This window comes from Thalassophryne amazonica, chromosome 20 (genome assembly GCF_902500255.1).
Source record: "Thalassophryne amazonica chromosome 20, fThaAma1.1, whole genome shotgun sequence".
NCBI lineage: Eukaryota > Metazoa > Chordata > Actinopteri > Batrachoidiformes > Batrachoididae > Thalassophryne > Thalassophryne amazonica.
The window spans coordinates 34,624,728-34,642,728 of record NC_047122.1 but is presented as its reverse complement, the minus strand read 5'-3'; the positions used below and the strand labels follow the sequence as shown (position 1 = coordinate 34,642,728).

At 41.1% G+C, this 18,001-nt stretch overlaps 1 protein-coding gene across 1 annotated transcript in view; it reads left to right on the top strand.

Moving 5' to 3' along the window:
• The window catches only part of LOC117501263 (dolichyl-diphosphooligosaccharide--protein glycosyltransferase subunit STT3B-like), a 124,723-nt gene that overhangs the window by 99,797 nt on the left and 6,925 nt on the right, over positions 1–18,001 (top strand). The window contains 6 exon segments of the mRNA XM_034160103.1: positions 5,160–5,259; positions 7,723–7,821; positions 11,475–11,621; positions 16,421–16,469; positions 16,965–17,119; positions 17,763–17,974. Of these exon segments, the coding sequence (XP_034015994.1) occupies positions 5,160–5,259; positions 7,723–7,821; positions 11,475–11,621; positions 16,421–16,469; positions 16,965–17,119; positions 17,763–17,974 (762 nt within the window).

The following is an 18,001-nucleotide window of genomic DNA, read 5'->3' as shown; positions in this document are numbered from 1 at the left end:
GACTTATACAGAGTGGTGCGCCTACATCGATCACGGCCAGATGAGAGCTGCTTTGCGAAAGCAGCCTTGGTTTGCCAAGTTATACCTCGGCCCACTACAGTGCAAAACCTGGCAGTGTGTGCCACAGCCAGCTACGGGCTCACTACAGGATAATATGCATTGTCATGACAACAAGTGAGGCAAATTTTTGAACATTTCAAAGTTAGCTTTGGTTAGTTGGGGGCTATCTACAACATATGATGTGCAAAACACTGGCATGTGACTCTGCAGCAAAACAACGAATGATTCAAATTTGTGATAATGGTTACCAGAGCGGATGAATATCAAAATTTGACACAACTCGTCACATTTCTTTCATTCGATTGTTGGTAAATTTCATTGTACATAAATGTTTGTTTTCTTTGGGCATTTTTCTTTTTGTTTGTGGTGGTCCGTTGATGTCAACGACTTCCTCAGATCCAGGGCAGACCTGAGTGCTGGGTCTGTTGGGTGGTGTTTGGTTCATCTCCGCCTCCTCAGCTCTTTAATTCTACCTTTCCAACTCAAAATACTTGACATCCACTGTGATGGTCTTAGCCTAGGTTGGTCAGTCCAAGGCCAGCTTCTCAAACTGCTTGGTGTTTATGGCACAAGCAAGCAAAACCTTCTTGATGTGGTCATGATAGTGCTTTTGTTTTGGCCCTCCATGTGGCTGCTGGCCCTGCTTAAACTCATCAAACAGCACCATCTTTGGAAGGCGGTTTCCTGGCATTCAAATGAGGTGCCCAAGCCACCTCAGTTGTTGGGTGATAATGTACACCTTGATGGTGGTCATGCTGGCACGTGCCAAGCTCTCCACATGTGGCTCTCTGTCCTCCCAGGGCAGTCCGATGATGCGCTGGAGACATGTAATATAAAACTTCGACTGCTTGGCACATCATTGGTAGAGAGACGACAACTCGACACCACACAGGGACAGAGAGAGACACACGGCATAGTACAGGTCAGTCTCTGTTTTCAAACACTGTCACGGTTTGTGACAGAAGCAGCGTTCAAGTGATGGTTGGTTTCCCTGTCGCATGCAAGAATTCAAAAATATTTAATTTGTTTGAAGTCAGGCAGAATGAACAAAAGTTTTTTGGGTTATATCATTCCTTCAAAGTAAGAAAGCTGAGTGAACATGCGTTTAAGTGTGATGATTCCCCCACTCCCAACCCAAGGAGTACTAATAAAACCTCTTTTCACGGTACAGTATAGTTCCTGCCGTCAAAAGCCTTCTGCTGAAATTCTTCATCATCATGTATTTAAGACATCCATCATCTTAATTCCCATTAATGAGCCAGTATGCAGTTGCATAAACAAACATTCAGCCGGAGCATATTTAAAGACTGGAAACGCTTGTGTACACATACACACATGCACACACAAAGCAAAGCTCTTCTCTTTCTCTTGCCTGCGTTATGTTCTCTCGATCCTCTTCATTGTGGACCTCTGGTCATCAGATAAGCTCAGTGTGAAATGCAGACTGTGATAACAGCTGAAAGACATTGCCCCAAACAGTTTCTGATCCCTGCATTCAGCCGTTACCCTGTGGCTCAGCTACAAGGTTGACTGTTGGAGCTGTATTTTGTAATGGGTTGTGCACTCACACAGACTGCTCTGGTTTTATACCAGCATTCATCTTTGCATGTTCCTCCAATGGAACCAGCGTTTTTCCACTGTTTTTGTTCCAATTGATTGTGTGCTGCATTGATTCTCTTATTCCAAGTAATCGAGAAGTAAATCTGTAACGACTCATTTAGTGGGTAAATTGCAGTAATTATTCGCACAGGTTTCACCACCGCTAGTCTACTAGTTTTGATTGAAATGTGAAAAAATGTCCTGCTGTGCTGTATTAACAAAGAAATTGCATTTTTTTTTCATACAGTAAAAAAAAATAAAACTCACACATTCAGTGGGCTTTACAACACTTGATTGTGTTTTGGTAGTAAATTGGGAACCGCAGTCTTGTTTGGGGGGGTCGTTAAAGGGGTAAAATATGACACACATGATGTAATTTCTCTACTTCTGGGGGGAAAAACACTGCATTTTCTGTGAGGTTTTGGGCAAATTACACAAGAAAAGTGTGGAAGAAAAGTGACGATGCGGTGGGAAAGTGGACGTGTTGCAATTTGTGTATCACCTGGAGCACAGACATGTCGAGGTGGTTGTGCAGGCAAGAGAACACAGCTACTCTGGTTACCTGTGTAGGCTGACACTCACCGACACGTCTCCTATTTGCCTCTTCTTCCCTTCTCCGCTGGGAACTGAAAAAAAAAAAAAAAAAACACTTTTCGCGACTACTTCGGTGATTGCAGGTGAAAACAAAACTACACCATTTTTCCATGTAAGGTTATGCTGTGTATTTATTGCACAACTGGACCGGCTGTCCACATAAGTGGTCAAACCCCGCGATATCACGCAGGGTTCAAACAAGACTGTGGTGCCCTATATCTGCAGTCTTTCTAAATATTATGCTCCCCCCCACCCCAAATCTTCTTTTGTATACAGAAAGATGCCTTTTTGACTGCTAGCATTTTTAATCTTCACCACATTTTTTGGCTGCTTGAGATATTTGTTGACTCTCTTGCATTTGTCACCATGAGCTTAAGTTTCATGTCTCTGTCATCCAGCACTGTAAAGGCACCTTGACACTTGTATGCATTTAACCCTTGCACTGCTGCACAATTTTTTGTGCCAGTGTGACCCTCTGCTGGATGTTGTGTTATATAAAAGTTATTTTGTAGCGGGTTAATCATTTGCTCTGAGAACCTGGCTGATGAAACCATCTCAAATCGTTCTGGAATCAGAGGAATTTTCTATACCTGCAGCTGTTCTCGTGCACTTCATGATGTGGAGAACGCATTTGGAATCGTCTCAAAGGTAATTATTTATAATATTTATATTGTAATGGCTTAGTAAACCAGTTGCATTTTCATTCCTTCTTATGAGTATCTGTAAAATTGTTTATTATAGATTTAACATATCATCGTTCAGATGAGATGCGCTGTGATGCGCTGACGCATTGACTCGCAGTGACAGTGTTTTTGAATGATTTGCGCAATGTTCACGTATAGTTCACAAAAGTAATGCGTGTCAGAGATTTTGAACCTTTTTTCTTTGCGCACTTGCACGCAGCCGTGCACAGTGTACGAGTGTACTCTCTGACACAGTAGATTGAGTACCAGTGCGGGGATCAAAATCATGCAAGTGTAAAGGTACCTTAAGGTAGTTAGAAGTTGCAGGGGGAGGGTGGGGGTGCTCTCTTCGATCCTAGGAGGCACATGAGTATTTGGCACCAACTATGACTGCATATGACAATGTAAAACTCTAGAAACTGGATTTAAGAACCCCATTTTTTCCTCGGATGTATTTCCAAGAAAAAAGTATAGTCTGGACAATACAGTACTTTTTGTAAACTGCACATGTAGTTTTTGTGCCTTCCCTGTAGTTTTGACCAAAATCTACTGTGAACCTGGATTATATTTGTAAAAATGTATTAATTTTCACTTAATGTTACTTCTTATATGCCCTTCATTATCCTGACACCATCACACACTACACACTGAAAGATTGGCATTGCAGACGCCCAGCCACGGAACCTGGAGCATCAGTCACCGTTTCCTGTGCTTTGTTTTCAATTAGTGCCTTGCCAACAAGTATGAGCAGCTGAATCAGCTCCTCTGTGTCAACAGTGAAAATGAGGCTTAAATTGAAGTCATCTCTGGTACAGATTCAGGTTACAGTTCACATGCTACTAATTGGTTGTCAACATCCAAGAGAACAGGTGCAAATAGCTAAAGAGAAATAATTGCACTCAACCATTCAGCAGTGTACTCTGGAGTTTCTGTTTTACTCTCTCGTTTAATGTAGCGTATGTGTTTCTACCAATTAGACATGAGGCTCTTGCTTTAGCAGTGATGGCACAAGTGTGCTGAAAGTTCAGTTCATTGCATTTTGCAGGTGTGAAGAGTTCTGATGAGGTGTTATAAATGAAGGATCAAACATTTTACTGTCAAGCAGTCCCTTTAGGTAGAATTTACACTTCATCATTTTCTACAACCTTATGGCTCTCTTTTGTTATGTTGCTTCTTGCTCCTCAGCTCTGAATACTTGTTCTTCAGTTTTCTGGCATTCTTTGTGCTTTTTTTTTTTTTTTTTTTTTTGGTCTGTCTAAAGCATTCTGTCTTTAGATTGGCCTCTTTGCTCTCATCAAATACAGAGAATCAAAAACCTGCCAGTAATGTTTTTGTGGTGTGGTTCTATAACCCTTACATCAAGCACAGCAGTGCATGGAAGAGGCTAAAACGGTTAAAATACTGTTATTTGTGCATTTCACATTGAAAGTATAAAGTATGATTTAATAGATTTGTATGCACTATACTCTGTAGAGTCTAGCTTATGTAAAATGAGGTCACCACTGATTGGTTACAGGTATTTTATCTTCATAAATTAGCAGAAGTGGCGGGGCTGAAAGTTCAATAACATGATGGCTTTGCATCTCTTACGACTCCTGTGTTGTCACTATTGAGCTTAACAATTATGGAATAACCCTGTTGTGGCTGATGATTTGCAGACATTTATGCTGGTTATACAGTCGCAAATTGAGCTTTAAAAAGGATATTTGCGACTATATAACAGGATGAACGTCCGCAAATCGTCAGACACAAGGGGGTTATTCCCATTCGAATCCAATTCCATCATTTGCGCGGTTTATTTTTCTGGAGGTAATTTGGTTGGCGAGGCTTACCGCGAGTGAGCGTCACCCCAACAGCGGCCAGGGTGTGGAGTAATACATCAAATGTGAAAATCCATCAAATGCAAAAGGGTAATTTTGTATCAAAATCCACATCAATACTCAATATTCATATGGTAGCTTCAATTCACTCATTTCGGCGGCAGTACGCGACTTTCTCTTGCTCTCAGCTAACAGATAGCAGCGTGCACAGCTGGTGTTCTGTAAAATTGTGCATCTTGTTGCATAAATCGACAGTTCTGCGTCCCGACAGAAACACAGAACGATGAATAATTATTGTTGCAACAATAATTAATCAACAATTTTTCATAAATGAAGATGTATTCAATAATGTGTGTGTGTGTGTGTGTGTGTGTGTGTGTGTGTGTGTGTGTGTGTGTTCCAGGTGTCAGCATGGGGCGGTTATGTGTTTATCATCAACCTGATTCCACTGCATGTGTTTGTATTGCTGCTGATGCAGCGCTACAGCAGGAGAGTCTACATTGGTAAGACACACTAAAACCATACAGTACTTGTCAGAATTATTGAAACGGCTATGTTTTAAGCACAGAATTTAAATAAATAAAATGGCCAGAAACAGTTTTGTTGAAACAAAAATATTTAGTGAAATGACAAATATTTTTGAACAACAAAATAAAAAGTTTTCATGTAGAAAGTGAGTCATATAGATAGTCAAATATGTAAGGATTAAACAAAGAGAAGCATGCATTGCCATCTACTGGATGGCAGTGTGATTGGCGCCTGGTTATAATCACACGGTTGTTGCAGAATCACAATTTAACAAACAGAATTTTTAGTTTTGCAAATGCCTTTTTTTTTAACAAATGAAAAAATGACATTTTAGAAATACACATTTATTTGTAAAAACCAACACACACATTACATTAACTTGTGTTAGTTTTTACCTATAATGAATCATCCAATCAGTGATGAGCGGAGGCTCAGATTGCCCATAATGCCTTTTGGCATCTCTGTGTGTTAATGTTGAAAACTTTAGAATGAGTGCATTATTTTAAAATTAAAAGATATGTTATATTTTCACTTTGTACAAATGACAGATTTGACATTAATGTAGTTAAACTATCTGGATTAATTTGGTTTGTAAATCAAAACCACAAGTCAGACCTGCTTTCCTTTTGAGGACTTCGGCCTCATGTGTGGATTGCTGCAAATGTGAATTACTCCTTACAGCAGAGAGACAATACTAAAAGTTAGAGGTTAGCTGTAGCTTCCGTTAAATTTTTTTTTTGTGGTTTATCGGTTTAGCTTTATAAAAATGAACTTTTCAGTTAGCTGATTAGTGGTTATCAAAGCTAACTAACTTTTTGGTTAGCTGTGCCCACCACTATATATATGTGTCTTTATTTCTGTCTGTTTTTTTCTCTGTCTTTATGTGCATGTGTGTGGTTTGATTTTCAGAAGACTGTGCACATTTTCAATTGATATTTTTTATGTCAAACCCTCTGATATTTTAAAATAAATATATGCTCTAAATCACATATAAGGGGTAAACGGCTATTACTTCTACTTCGCCTTCCATCGTTGTCCAGGCATTTGATCCTGAAGACTTGCTCATATACTCAGTCATGCCTGTACTCATCCCTCACAACCGTAAGCATTTAGTCCTCAGTGATGCGGATTTCTGCATTGAGGGAGCACACCCACACAGCACTTAGCAGTAAATGCTGCCACCTGCTACCTGCTCCTTATTTTTCTTTGTTTGTTTATTCTGTTTATTTATGAACACCAGAGGCATAGCAACGGTGAGGAGGATATGCTTGTTGTATGACATATCTCAGTTTCACAGAACACGTTGCGGCTCTGACACGTTGTGGTTTAACCGAAAGAACGTGAGCAGTTATGCGATCGTCAGAAGTTTACATGTTCACAGTTAAGAGGTTGGATATCATTCGACATCCAGCAAAAAGAGGTCTTCAGAAAATAGTTGACCACAGTGCTCGCTCTGCCATGCCCTTCCCCTAGCTTGCCTTCCACCCAGTCTTCGGGTGGTGATCAGACCACACTCGCACGACATTCGAATGCATTCTTCATATTCTTACTGCATTGTGACAGCATTCTGGGTATTTGTATGATCTTCCAACGACATTTGAACTGCATTCGTAAGCGTACACACGGAATGTGCACAAATCAGTTGAGGCAGGATCCGCCGACATTCTAAATAGTCCAACGACATTCATACACGGCTGTCCGAATGCCTGTCCCTCCCAACTGTGCCTCGAAGTTTGGCTTTTTTTTTTTCCCATTTAGCCTGATTTGAGCTTCATTCATGCTTATTCTTGCTAGGTGTGATGGGACCCTTAGGGAGAGCCAAGGAGAACTGCATTTGTATATTTATTCCATACGTCTCCCCACCATATCTCGCACATCTTCTTTTCAGACTCAAACACCATACCAAAGGGATGGACCATACCAAAGGGAAGAAAATCAGTTTTATACAATGTCTCACAGTCTGTGTTCCTTCACAATTCATGCCTCTGTGTGTTGAGTCAATAGCAGATGTGTAAAAAGATTGCTGAAGGCAGTCACAGCTACTTCAAAAAAAAAAAAACGAGCCACACTCTTGAGGAAGAGTATGAAATCTTAATTAAGCCAGTGCGTCTGTGAATTGGTTCCCCGGAGCTAAAAAGGTAGGAGTTGTACCATTCTCAGCATCTTAGATGCACTTCAGGCTTCTCCACCACGCCGCTCCTCTCCAGCTCCCATTTTCTCTGTAAATGACATTAGATGAGCCTTTTTGTATTTACTCCTGCTAAGGTACGACTGAGACAATCGATAGAGTTTAAATAACTCTGTTGAGGTGTCGCTCCCTCAATAGGACCAAACTGAAGAAGTGGTGCAGACGATAAGGCTTTCAGTACCTTTAAAATTCGTTTTGTTGTTTTTTTTTTTTTTTTTTTAATCTGTTTTATCCCATCTTCTCTTCACAGCTTACAGCACTTTCTACATTGTGGGTCTCGTTCTTTCAATGCAGATTCCGTTCGTCGGCTTTCAGCCAATCAGAACCAGCGAGCACATGGCCGCTGCCGGTAAGTCCAGCCGCCTCTGCCATCAGAGTGCATGTTTGTTCCTGTCAAATTTAAGCGAGTTTTTAATTCAGAGTCTGACTACAAAAGCCAGATGTGAAGCAAAACATGTTGCATTTATGCATTTTACAAATGCTTTGTTCATATATATTTGTTCATATATGTTTGTTTTATTTTATTTTATCAGATGTTCAGATTTTCTTGTATATAATCATGAGCAGAATGATGTTAATGCTGTGTTCATGTTTTATTACAAAAAAAATCACTTCTGCTGGTTGTTTTGGCAGAATTACTGTTAACTGCAGCAGCAGACGGTAGATGATGGCGGCAGATGTGGTAACTTTGCGGTGCTAATTAGTCTAATAATAATTGCACTTTCAAATCATTGAGGATAAATTGACTTTGTCCTTGCAGCTGTAAGGAGCTGAAAAAGTTGAAATCTTTTAATTGCCAATGGCAAGTATTGGTAAATTAAACAGGGTGCTGCTGTCACAGTCCTCACCAAAAACACTGAAAAATTCTCAAACACCATTTGAGGTGGCTGCTGGTACTGAAATGAACATTTGCTTCATGGTCAACAGCTCAGGTGGACATTCCTGCAGTCGTCATGCCCATTGCACGCACCCTCGAAACTTGTGACATCTATGGCATTGTGTTGTGTGTAAATATCGAAGATCAAAATGAGTTCACAAGAATAATAATATTGTTTCTGCGTTTATTTTCCATCAATAGCAGAACACCTCCAATTTTCTGAGCACCACAATATTGATTTGTAGCTAAGTAAAGTCTGTCTAAATGTCATTTAGTAATTGCAATTGCTTCTGGTGTGTGTCCTTTTCTTAGGAAGCTGTGCAGGCCTTGGCATTTTGATTAATGTAACAAATATACTGTAAGCTCTGTTTAAATGACGTGGGCCTACCCACTCATAAGAGCGGTCCACAATCTGATCTGTTTCTTTTGTTACTGTATAGCTTCTCATTGTGGAATAAGACTTTAATGAACTTTTATACTCCAAATATGTGATTAGAAATATTCCAGTAGAGCATCACAAAACCAGTGATTCCCAGTAATTTATAGGAATAATACTCAGATTAATCTAGTTTCTGTGTATAGATTGTACCTGTTTCAGAGGTAAGAACTGGATTATCCTTCACCTGAAATGTTTGCTTTGTTATCCTGAAATGTGAGGCAAGTGTTGGAGCACTGTAATTGTGGACCAGAGTTTCCACAGATTCCTTTGTGTGATTTTGATGTTCTCTGCTATGTTGCATGTTAAAGTCAGTGACTGTAACATAGAGAGTATTTTGAACTATTAAACATGTATGTAAACAGTCAAATTTTCACAGCAAGAACACTGTGCATGGTCCTCTTCAGCTGCCATAGCTGCAATGCTTGGAAAAGTGTTAAACACACCACCGTTTCAGCATTACTGTACCTAGACTATGAACTAGCATCAGGCTCTGCTTGAAAGTTGCTAGAGTTTGTTTGGACAGGGATGGATCCCCCTCTCCACTCCAGTATGAAATACGGGGGTGATATTGCGATCAAAGTGTCCATCCAACCCAGTCTCATGGCAGTTCATGGGACTGGGTTCTGGGTTACAAAAAGTACAACCTATGAGTTTGTGACGAGGTATGAAAATGGGGCGTTTTTTTTTTGTAACGGGGGAATGAATTCATTTCTTGACGGTGGCACAAAATGTGGGGTGAAAGGGGGGGTCTGGGAGCATCAAGGTTAATGTTTGGGGAGGGTGCACACTTATGCTATGGTTATGGTTAGAGTTGGGAGAAGGGGAAGATTATGAATAGCAAAATAAAAAAAAACAGGTTCTTTTCTTGACGGGGGCACGGGGGAAAAAAAAAACGTGCGACCGGGCTGCATCCGTCTGTCATCCCCTCTGTTTTCTGTTGTTAGCGCAATATCCCAAGAACCAGTTGCCAATTTCATTCATATTTCACATAAGGGTGTGCTTGGGTGATCTCTGGACACCAGTCGATTACAGTGACCTTGGGTTCAATTTCAGTGTCACAGCGAAATATTAAAGGTTTTGTCATTGCAACCCTTGTTAGTGTTATAGCTGAAGGACTGGTTGACCAATGTCATTCATATTTAGCATAACAGTGATCCCCGACACCAGTTGATTATTCTTTCTTTCTTTCTCCCAAGTTTCTGGCTGTAATACACTGAAATTTTGGTAAATGATTATTATTTTTTAAATAGAAAACATGCCTTTCAAAGCCACTAGGAGGTTGTGGGACTCGGGGGTAAAGTAGCTTTTTCTCTTATGGGGGAAAAAGTTTAATGAACATTAGCAGTGGTTTTAACCAATGCCCACCACCCCCACCCCTGTACAACCAAATAAATGAATAAATCTGTGCTGCAAACAACTATGTATTTATTAATAATATAACTTTCCATAACCATATGCTGATGATGAAAAGCATCCTGTCTTACCGTGCATGCCCCCTGGTTTTTGTGCTGTTGGCTGCAGCGTGAAGTGAATCCGTCTGGTCTGACGCCTTTCTTGTTTTGCCTGCTGGAGACGCATCTTCTCAGAAGTCAACACAGAAATTAGCATGTCGCTTCATAAGCCACCCATATGGATTCAGCACTTGAAATACTTTTCACTTTGGCTTGTGGGTTGTTTATTAATGCTTGTTCAGTTTCGCCTCTCAAGAGTGGGCCCATCTGCTGCCTGATAGCACGGATGGGTACGCATGTATGTGCGCCATTCTCACGTTCACTCACATCCATATTGTGAGAGGACTTTCATTGGCAGCTTTCGGAGGCTCCGGAACACCTTTCTGAGAATTCTCTGTGCGCCGCAGCTGCCGTACGCCGAAGTGTACCTTATTTCTTGAAAATCTGGAGCACAAACAGCATCGCAAGGGGCTTTGGGGAATGAGGTACCAAAAACCATCTTTGCCTTTTTTGTCTCCTGCTCCTCCTCTCTTCTTTTGTTTTCTTTCAAAGCACGAGCATGTTTTCCTCCCTGTCACCACGGCAGCAGCAGCTCAGAACATCTGGTAGTAGCATTGAGGGAGCAAAATGGGCGACAGGAAGAAATTTTTTAGAGCTGTGGACTTGACGGCAGTGCAGAGATGTAAGCCCCTGAGGCAGACAATCTGGGCAGCAAAGAGTGACAAGTGTGTTAGTGCTGCTGGCGGCTCTCCAGGAGACAGGCAGGGGCTTAACCTTGGAAATCACTGAGGCCTTCTGTCAGCCCGTTTGAGTTGAAGGGTAATGTGACGTATTGTTTGACAGTCGATGGGAAGTCGTGCAGTTTTTTTTTATTTTTTTATCACAGTTCAACAGATTGATCCACTGAAGAGGTCGTTGAGAACATGGTGCAACAAAGGAAAACCAATGGATGAATAATGAAGAGAAAAGAAAGACAGTGTGGTTATTTACACAAATCTGTCTTGCAGTTGAAATGCATTGTCCCACAATATTTGTCTTTAGCATCTGAGTGAACAGCCGAAGGAGGCACAGTGAGGCGCTTTGTCAAGAATTCCTGCCAAACTGACAGCTCCTCTTCTTTTCCCCTGTAAAGCTGCTTTGTAGCCTGCAGGAGGCGGCGTGAATCGCTGCTCTTCAAACATTCTGCTCGGGTTGACTTTGTGAATTTGCTCATTGTTGTTTGTGTTTGTGCCTAGGTGTGTTTGCACTTGTTCAAGCCTATGCCTTCCTGCAGTACCTGAAGGACAGGCTAACCAAGCAGGAATTTCAGACCCTCTTCTTCCTGGGTGTGTCGCTTGCTGCAGGCCTGGTCTTCCTCACTGTGATCTATCTCACATACACAGGTCAGTGCGTCTGCATACAGGATTTCTTACGTCTTAAGGAAATGTGAACGTGTCGCAGTGATTCACAAGAATGCTCACTAACAGTACCGAACAAGCAAACTGGTAGCAATTAACATACCATCTAAACCTCCCAGTACCCCTCACGTTTAGGTGACATTTTGGGGCGTATACACTCACTGGCCACTTCCTTAGGTACCCATTGCTAGTATTTAGGTTGGACCCCTTTTGAATTGCCTTAATTATTTGTGGTATTAATTGAAAACAGTGCTGGAAGCATTCTTTACAGGTTTTGGTTTGTTTTGACGTGACAGCGTCACATCGTTACCAAACATTACACAATCAGCAGCTTTGTGTTGATGCAAAGCAGCAGGATCCATGTTTCCGTGTTGTTCATGCTAAATTCTGAATATTGGAGCTGAATCTGAGACTCGTCAGACCAGCAATCTGTTCTCCTACATAACAGATGACGGCTAATGTTAAAGTTGTTTGGCCAGTCGTACAGACGCAGATCTCCTGTGTTACAAGAACACCAACATATTGTTTTGATCTGTATTTTATTGTTAAAACTACCTGGTTACTGCTCTGTTTTGTTCTGCCAGACTGTTTTCTTTGATTAAGAGCCATAGTCTGTAACTGTGGAATGGTTCATAGAAGGGGGTGATATATCATGTTTCAGTAGGCCACTGAAGTTTTGTTTTTAGGGGAAGATATATTGTCCAAACGGACAAAAATTACTTTTTTTTTTAAATTTTTTTTTTTTTATCCAAAGATCCTTTCCTGATATCTTCATCCTGAATAGCAGAGATATAGAAGAACATAATAAAACAAGTTTCACTGAAATCCATCGGGGGCGCACCGAGATATGGTCAAATGAAAAAAGCCAAATATCGCATTAACATAAAGAGCGCCACCTATGCAAAAGTGCCCTAACTAAACCACCGCCATTTATGAAAATTTGGAAAGAAGTGTATCCAAATATACATAAATGAGCAAGGCTTATTCAGGGCGCAGGCCCTGGGAGGGTCCCAAATGTGGCACAAAATGACAAAAGTTGTGACTTGAAGCGCCACCTATAGGTGGCCCCATCAGTTAGCCTTGAAAAATATAGCACTAAATGGGAGAACTCCATCCATACATTCATATACCGTAAGATCAGTGAGGCTTACTGAGGGCGCACAAAGATATTCAAAGGTCAAAATCCACATTTTGACTGTCTGTTTTGGCCCCTTTAACCCCTGTCCTAAAAAGGGCCGTAATTTTCCTCCCAAAGGGTTTTTTGGATAAAAAACGGCATTTCCTTTAAAAATAAATAAATAAATAAATAAAATACTTCAGTGTCCTACTGCAACATGATATATCACCACCCATTTGAAAGTTACAGATTTCAGCTCTTAATCTCTGAAACACAAAAGCACTGTGTTTTTTTTGGTATCTTCAAAAACAGAGCCAAGTATTGATAGTTAAATCTGTGTCATTGTCAAATCGCCTATTGAAGCCTCCTTTTCCTTCATCACAGTTTTGCTTTTTTGAATCCTTTTTTTTTTTGTGTGTGTGTGTTGGTTGGACGTTTATTTTGTCCATCATGGAGGCTCTTTTCACCAGGATTCGCCAAAAACTCAGGGACCAATTTTGGTGGTTAATGAAAGGCAGGACTCATGTACGGTGCTTCTGGAAAGTAAGCACTTCACTTTTTTTCACGTTTCACATTTTTTTTCACGTTTCACTTTTTTTTTTTTTTTTTTTTTTTTTTTTTGTTACAGCCTTATTCCAAAACTGCTGAAATTAATTTTTCCCCTCAAAATTCTACACACAATACCCCATAATGACAGCGTGAAAAAAGTTTTTTTTTCTTTTTTAGATTTTCATCATTTATTAAATAAAAAACTAAAAAATCACATGTACCTAAGTATTCATAGCCTTTGCCATGAAGCACAAAATTGAGTTTCCACTGGTCATCCTTGAGCTGTTTCTACAGCTTAATTGGAGTCCACCTGTGGTAAATTCAGTTGATTAGACTTGATTTGGAAAGGCACACGTGTCTACATATAACGTCCCACAGTCGACAGTGCATGCCAGAGCACAAACCAAGCATGAAGTCAGAGGAATTGTCTGTCGGCCTCCAAGACAGGATTGTCTCGAGGCGCAAATCTGGGAAAGGGTACAGAAGCATTTCTGCTGATTTGAAGGTCCCAATGAGCACAGTGGGCTTTATGATCCATAAATGGAAGAAGTTTGGATCCACCTGGACTCTTCCTAGAGCTGACCACCCTTCTAAACTGAGTGATCGGGGGAGAAGGGCCTTAGTCAGGGAGGTGACCAAGAACTCTATGGTCACTCTGTCAGCAGCATCCAGCTCCAGCATTCCTCTATGGAGAGTGGAGAATCTTTCAGAAGGACAACCATCTCTGCAGCAATCCACCAATCAGGCCTGTATGGTAGAGTGGCCAGACGGAAGCCACTCCTTAGTAAAAGGCACATGGCAGCCCGCCTGGAGTTTCCCAAAAGGCACCTGAAAGACTCTCAGACCTTCTTTGGCCTGATGAGACAAATATTGAACTCTTTGGCATGAATATCAGGTGTCATGGTTGGAGGAATCCAGGCACCATCCCTACAGTGAAGCATGGTGGTGGCAGCATCATGCTGTGGGAATGTTTTTCAGCATCAGGAACTGGGAGACTAGTCAGGATTGAGGGAAAGATGAATGCAGCAATGTACAGAGACATCCTGGATGAAAGCCTGCTCCAGAGCGCTCTTGAGCTCAGACTGGGGTGACGGTTCATCTTTCAGTAGGACAGTGACCCTAAACACACGGCCAAGATATCAAAGGAGTGACTTCAGGACAACTCTGTGAATGTCCTTGAGTGGCCCAGCCAGAGCCCAGACCTGAATTCGATTGAACATCTCTGGAGAGATCTGAAAATGGCTGTGCACCGACGCTCCCCATCCAGACTGATGGAGCTTGAGAGGTGCTGCAAAGAGGAATGAACAAAACTGCCCAAAGATAGGTGCACCAAGCTTGTGGCATCATAGTCAACTGCCAAAGAGGCATCAACAAAGTATTGAGAAAAGGGTGTGAATAGATATATACATGTGATTTGTTAGTTTATTTTTAAATAAATTTGCAAAAAAAAAAAACCAACAAAACTTTTTTTCATGTTGTCGTTATGGGGTCAGTATAGTTTTCAGGGGAAGAAGATTGACTCCATTTTGGAATAAGCCTGTAACATTACAAAAGTGAAAAAGTGAAGTTCTGTAGTTTTATCAAAAATGACACACGTGATCACTTGGTTGGAATATGGATATGGTAAAACTGTCTGTTGCATCTTGCAAGAGCAAAGTTAGCTTATTTATTTATTCATTTAGAATGTGATGTTATACAGGTGAGCGGCACTCCATAAATTACACATCAAACATTGGCTAATTTCAAACACTTGTGATTATGCATTTGAGCTCAAATTAAAAATAAACACTCGTAAGAGGTTTGGTCTAAAACAGAGGTTTTCAAAGTGTGGGAGAGTGAGCCCCCCCTCAGAACAAATGAATAGCAATTTCAACAACGGCGCTCTGAAGGAAAGATAAGGGACTCATTAAGCAAAAAAATGCTATTGTCAGTGGATGGAATCATTTCTTAATGATTCTCGAAAAGAAATGGATCACAATACACCCCCCCCCCCCCCCCCCCCCCCCGAAGACCTCTGGTGCCCCACAGTTTGAAAACCACTGGTGTAAAAAAAAAAGTGAAACCAAGCTGTCATAGCAGGATAATACCCATTGCTACCTTTAATTTGTGATGTGATGTTTTAAAGAGCAAAAAAGTGCTGCAGTTCTATATTGGTTAAAACTCATTGCAAGATTTAAAAATGGGGCTGTACTTCTTGTTTGTGTGTCTGCCCTCAGGAAATGCTTTAGACCTGAAATGTATTTGAGATCAAAGCTTCCCCAAAATAAGACATTTGTATGCACGCGCGTAATGCCCGTGTGGTCTAATTTGCATCTTAAATGGTTTCAGTTACATTTATAAACAAGTCAATTGCACTAACTAATACTGTCAATAAAACATATTTTCAGCTTTGACATGTTCCCCACTGGTGGGCCTTGCTTTGTTTTGTTTGTTTCAGTTTTTTTTTTCTTTTGTTTCATATGAAGCTGTGCTGGTTATGAGTTCTTGGGGCATAGTCTGCATACATCACTTAAACATTCCACAACCAGCCTGCTGATGCAGGATCAGCAGATCTTGGTCACACTCATCAGGTTTGTTTGGTTCTTCAAATCTGGGATTTGATTAGACCCAATGGAGCCAATCATCCAAAATGATTTTGTGCACCTGTGGGTTTTCTTAACAGAGGAATAGCTGCTGTTCCAAAGCTCGTACAACAGAAGCTGCACAAACTGGAAAGGTGTGTCAAAAAGAGGCTAATAAATTAAATGTGTACCAGTTCTCTTACTGATAAAGTAGCAGAATACAGCTTAAAGTCACACAGAAAAGTCAAACTGAAGGACGCTGAGTTATTGATTTATATTAAGAGAAACTAAGAGAATCAAATTCCTCAAGCAGAAAAAAAAATTAAGTGACAACTGTGTGTCCTGGTTAGTTGTTCACTACCATGACCTTTGTGTGCGTCTGCTGATTTAATTTCCTCAGCTGTATTTTGCGTTTGTATGAAATAACTCCATGCACTTACTGCACTTTTTCATACCATCTTTCATATTCCAAAGCTGAAATGAGATCCATATACTGATCCAAAAATAAAAAGAACCCAGAACGTGTTGTATTGTCTTATTGACTGTTGTTTCTGCAGGATACATTGCACCATGGAGCGGTCGTTTCTACTCTCTCTGGGACACCGGGTAAGCTCAGCTGACCTTCACACTCTCCACTGTCGATTGAACGTGTTCAGTCGAGTCTATCTGTCGTGCTGCTGCTGCTGTTGTATTGTTTTTTTTTGTTTTTTTTAAGACGGCTGTATCACCCTCTGCACTGTCCTCGAGTGGGAAAATACAGAAACTCTTTATCAAACAGTCGTCTTACCTCTGGAGCGCACCAGGCATTAGATGTGCTCCAGAAGCTCTGCAGCTTCTTTGATACTTCAGCAAACTCAGTCAGTCCTCACGCCTGTCTGCTGACTGAAGCAGTTTCACTTTTTTCCCCTTTATGCTGCATTTTTTTTTTTGCCCAGCTGGAAATATTTAAAATCGTACACGTGCGATCGAGTCATCCACCATCAGTACAATAAAGAGAAATTAACAAAACATTTCTGTTGGTTGATATTTCATTGACAGGGTGAAATAAAGGTAATGCAAATGTGTTGTATAATCTGATTTAAATCACGTCTCTCCCTTCAGTTATGCTAAGATCCACATCCCCATAATCGCGTCCGTATCGGAGCACCAGCCGACAACGTGGGTCTCCTTCTTCTTTGACCTCCACATCCTGGTCTGCACGTTCCCAGCAGGCCTTTGGTTCTGCATCAAGAACATCAATGATGAACGAGTGTTTGGTACGAGCCCACAGTCATTATTGTTACAATTACTGTTATTGTTGTTAAGGTTCAGAACCTTGTCTGATGATTCAGGACTTGTCAGCATGTCTAATGCTTCATTAAATGGTTCTGGTTAACGTTCTTTATCTGCTGTTGCAGTGTTAACACTTGGCTATTGTTAGCTTGCAGCTCTTGTGAATGGGAGCACAAACGCAGATTATAATGTGATGATTAGGACTCTTGTCTGCATTAAAATGGATACATTCCCTAGACTCTCTGCTTTCTAATTTGCCTGAAAGAAGCAACAAAAACAAATCAAAAGTTATCAAGAAACCGAGGAGAGCGAGATCAAGGACAGCGAACCGTTGAGCGTTCTGTTCCTCGCGCCAACTTAATCAGCCCATTACTATTATTGATTACATGGGAACCTGTTGAGTCAGGTTGATGCATTTCAAGGACAAAAAGCAGTCGGCATTCTTTATATTTAGTGTTCAGGTTGTCAGCTAACAGACTGTCTATGCATCTTCATCTCCTCCTTTATCCAATTTCACTTCCTGTGCACCCCCCCCCCTTCTCATTCCTGAAATTTATTCTCACCTTCTTTCTCCCTATCTGACCTTTTTGTCTTCTTTGTTTTCCTCTCTCACCCTCTGCCTTACAGTGGCGCTGTACGCCATCAGTGCCGTCTATTTTGCCGGTGTGATGGTGCGTCTGATGCTGACGCTGACTCCGGTGGTCTGCATGCTGTCAGCGGTGGCCTTCTCCAGCGTCTTTGAGCACTACATGGGAGACGACACCAAGAGGGAGAAACCCCCCGCTGAGGACAGCAGCGATGAAGATGATAAAAGGAATTCTGGGAATCTCTATGACAAGGTCGGGAGACACACAGTTCCACTATGC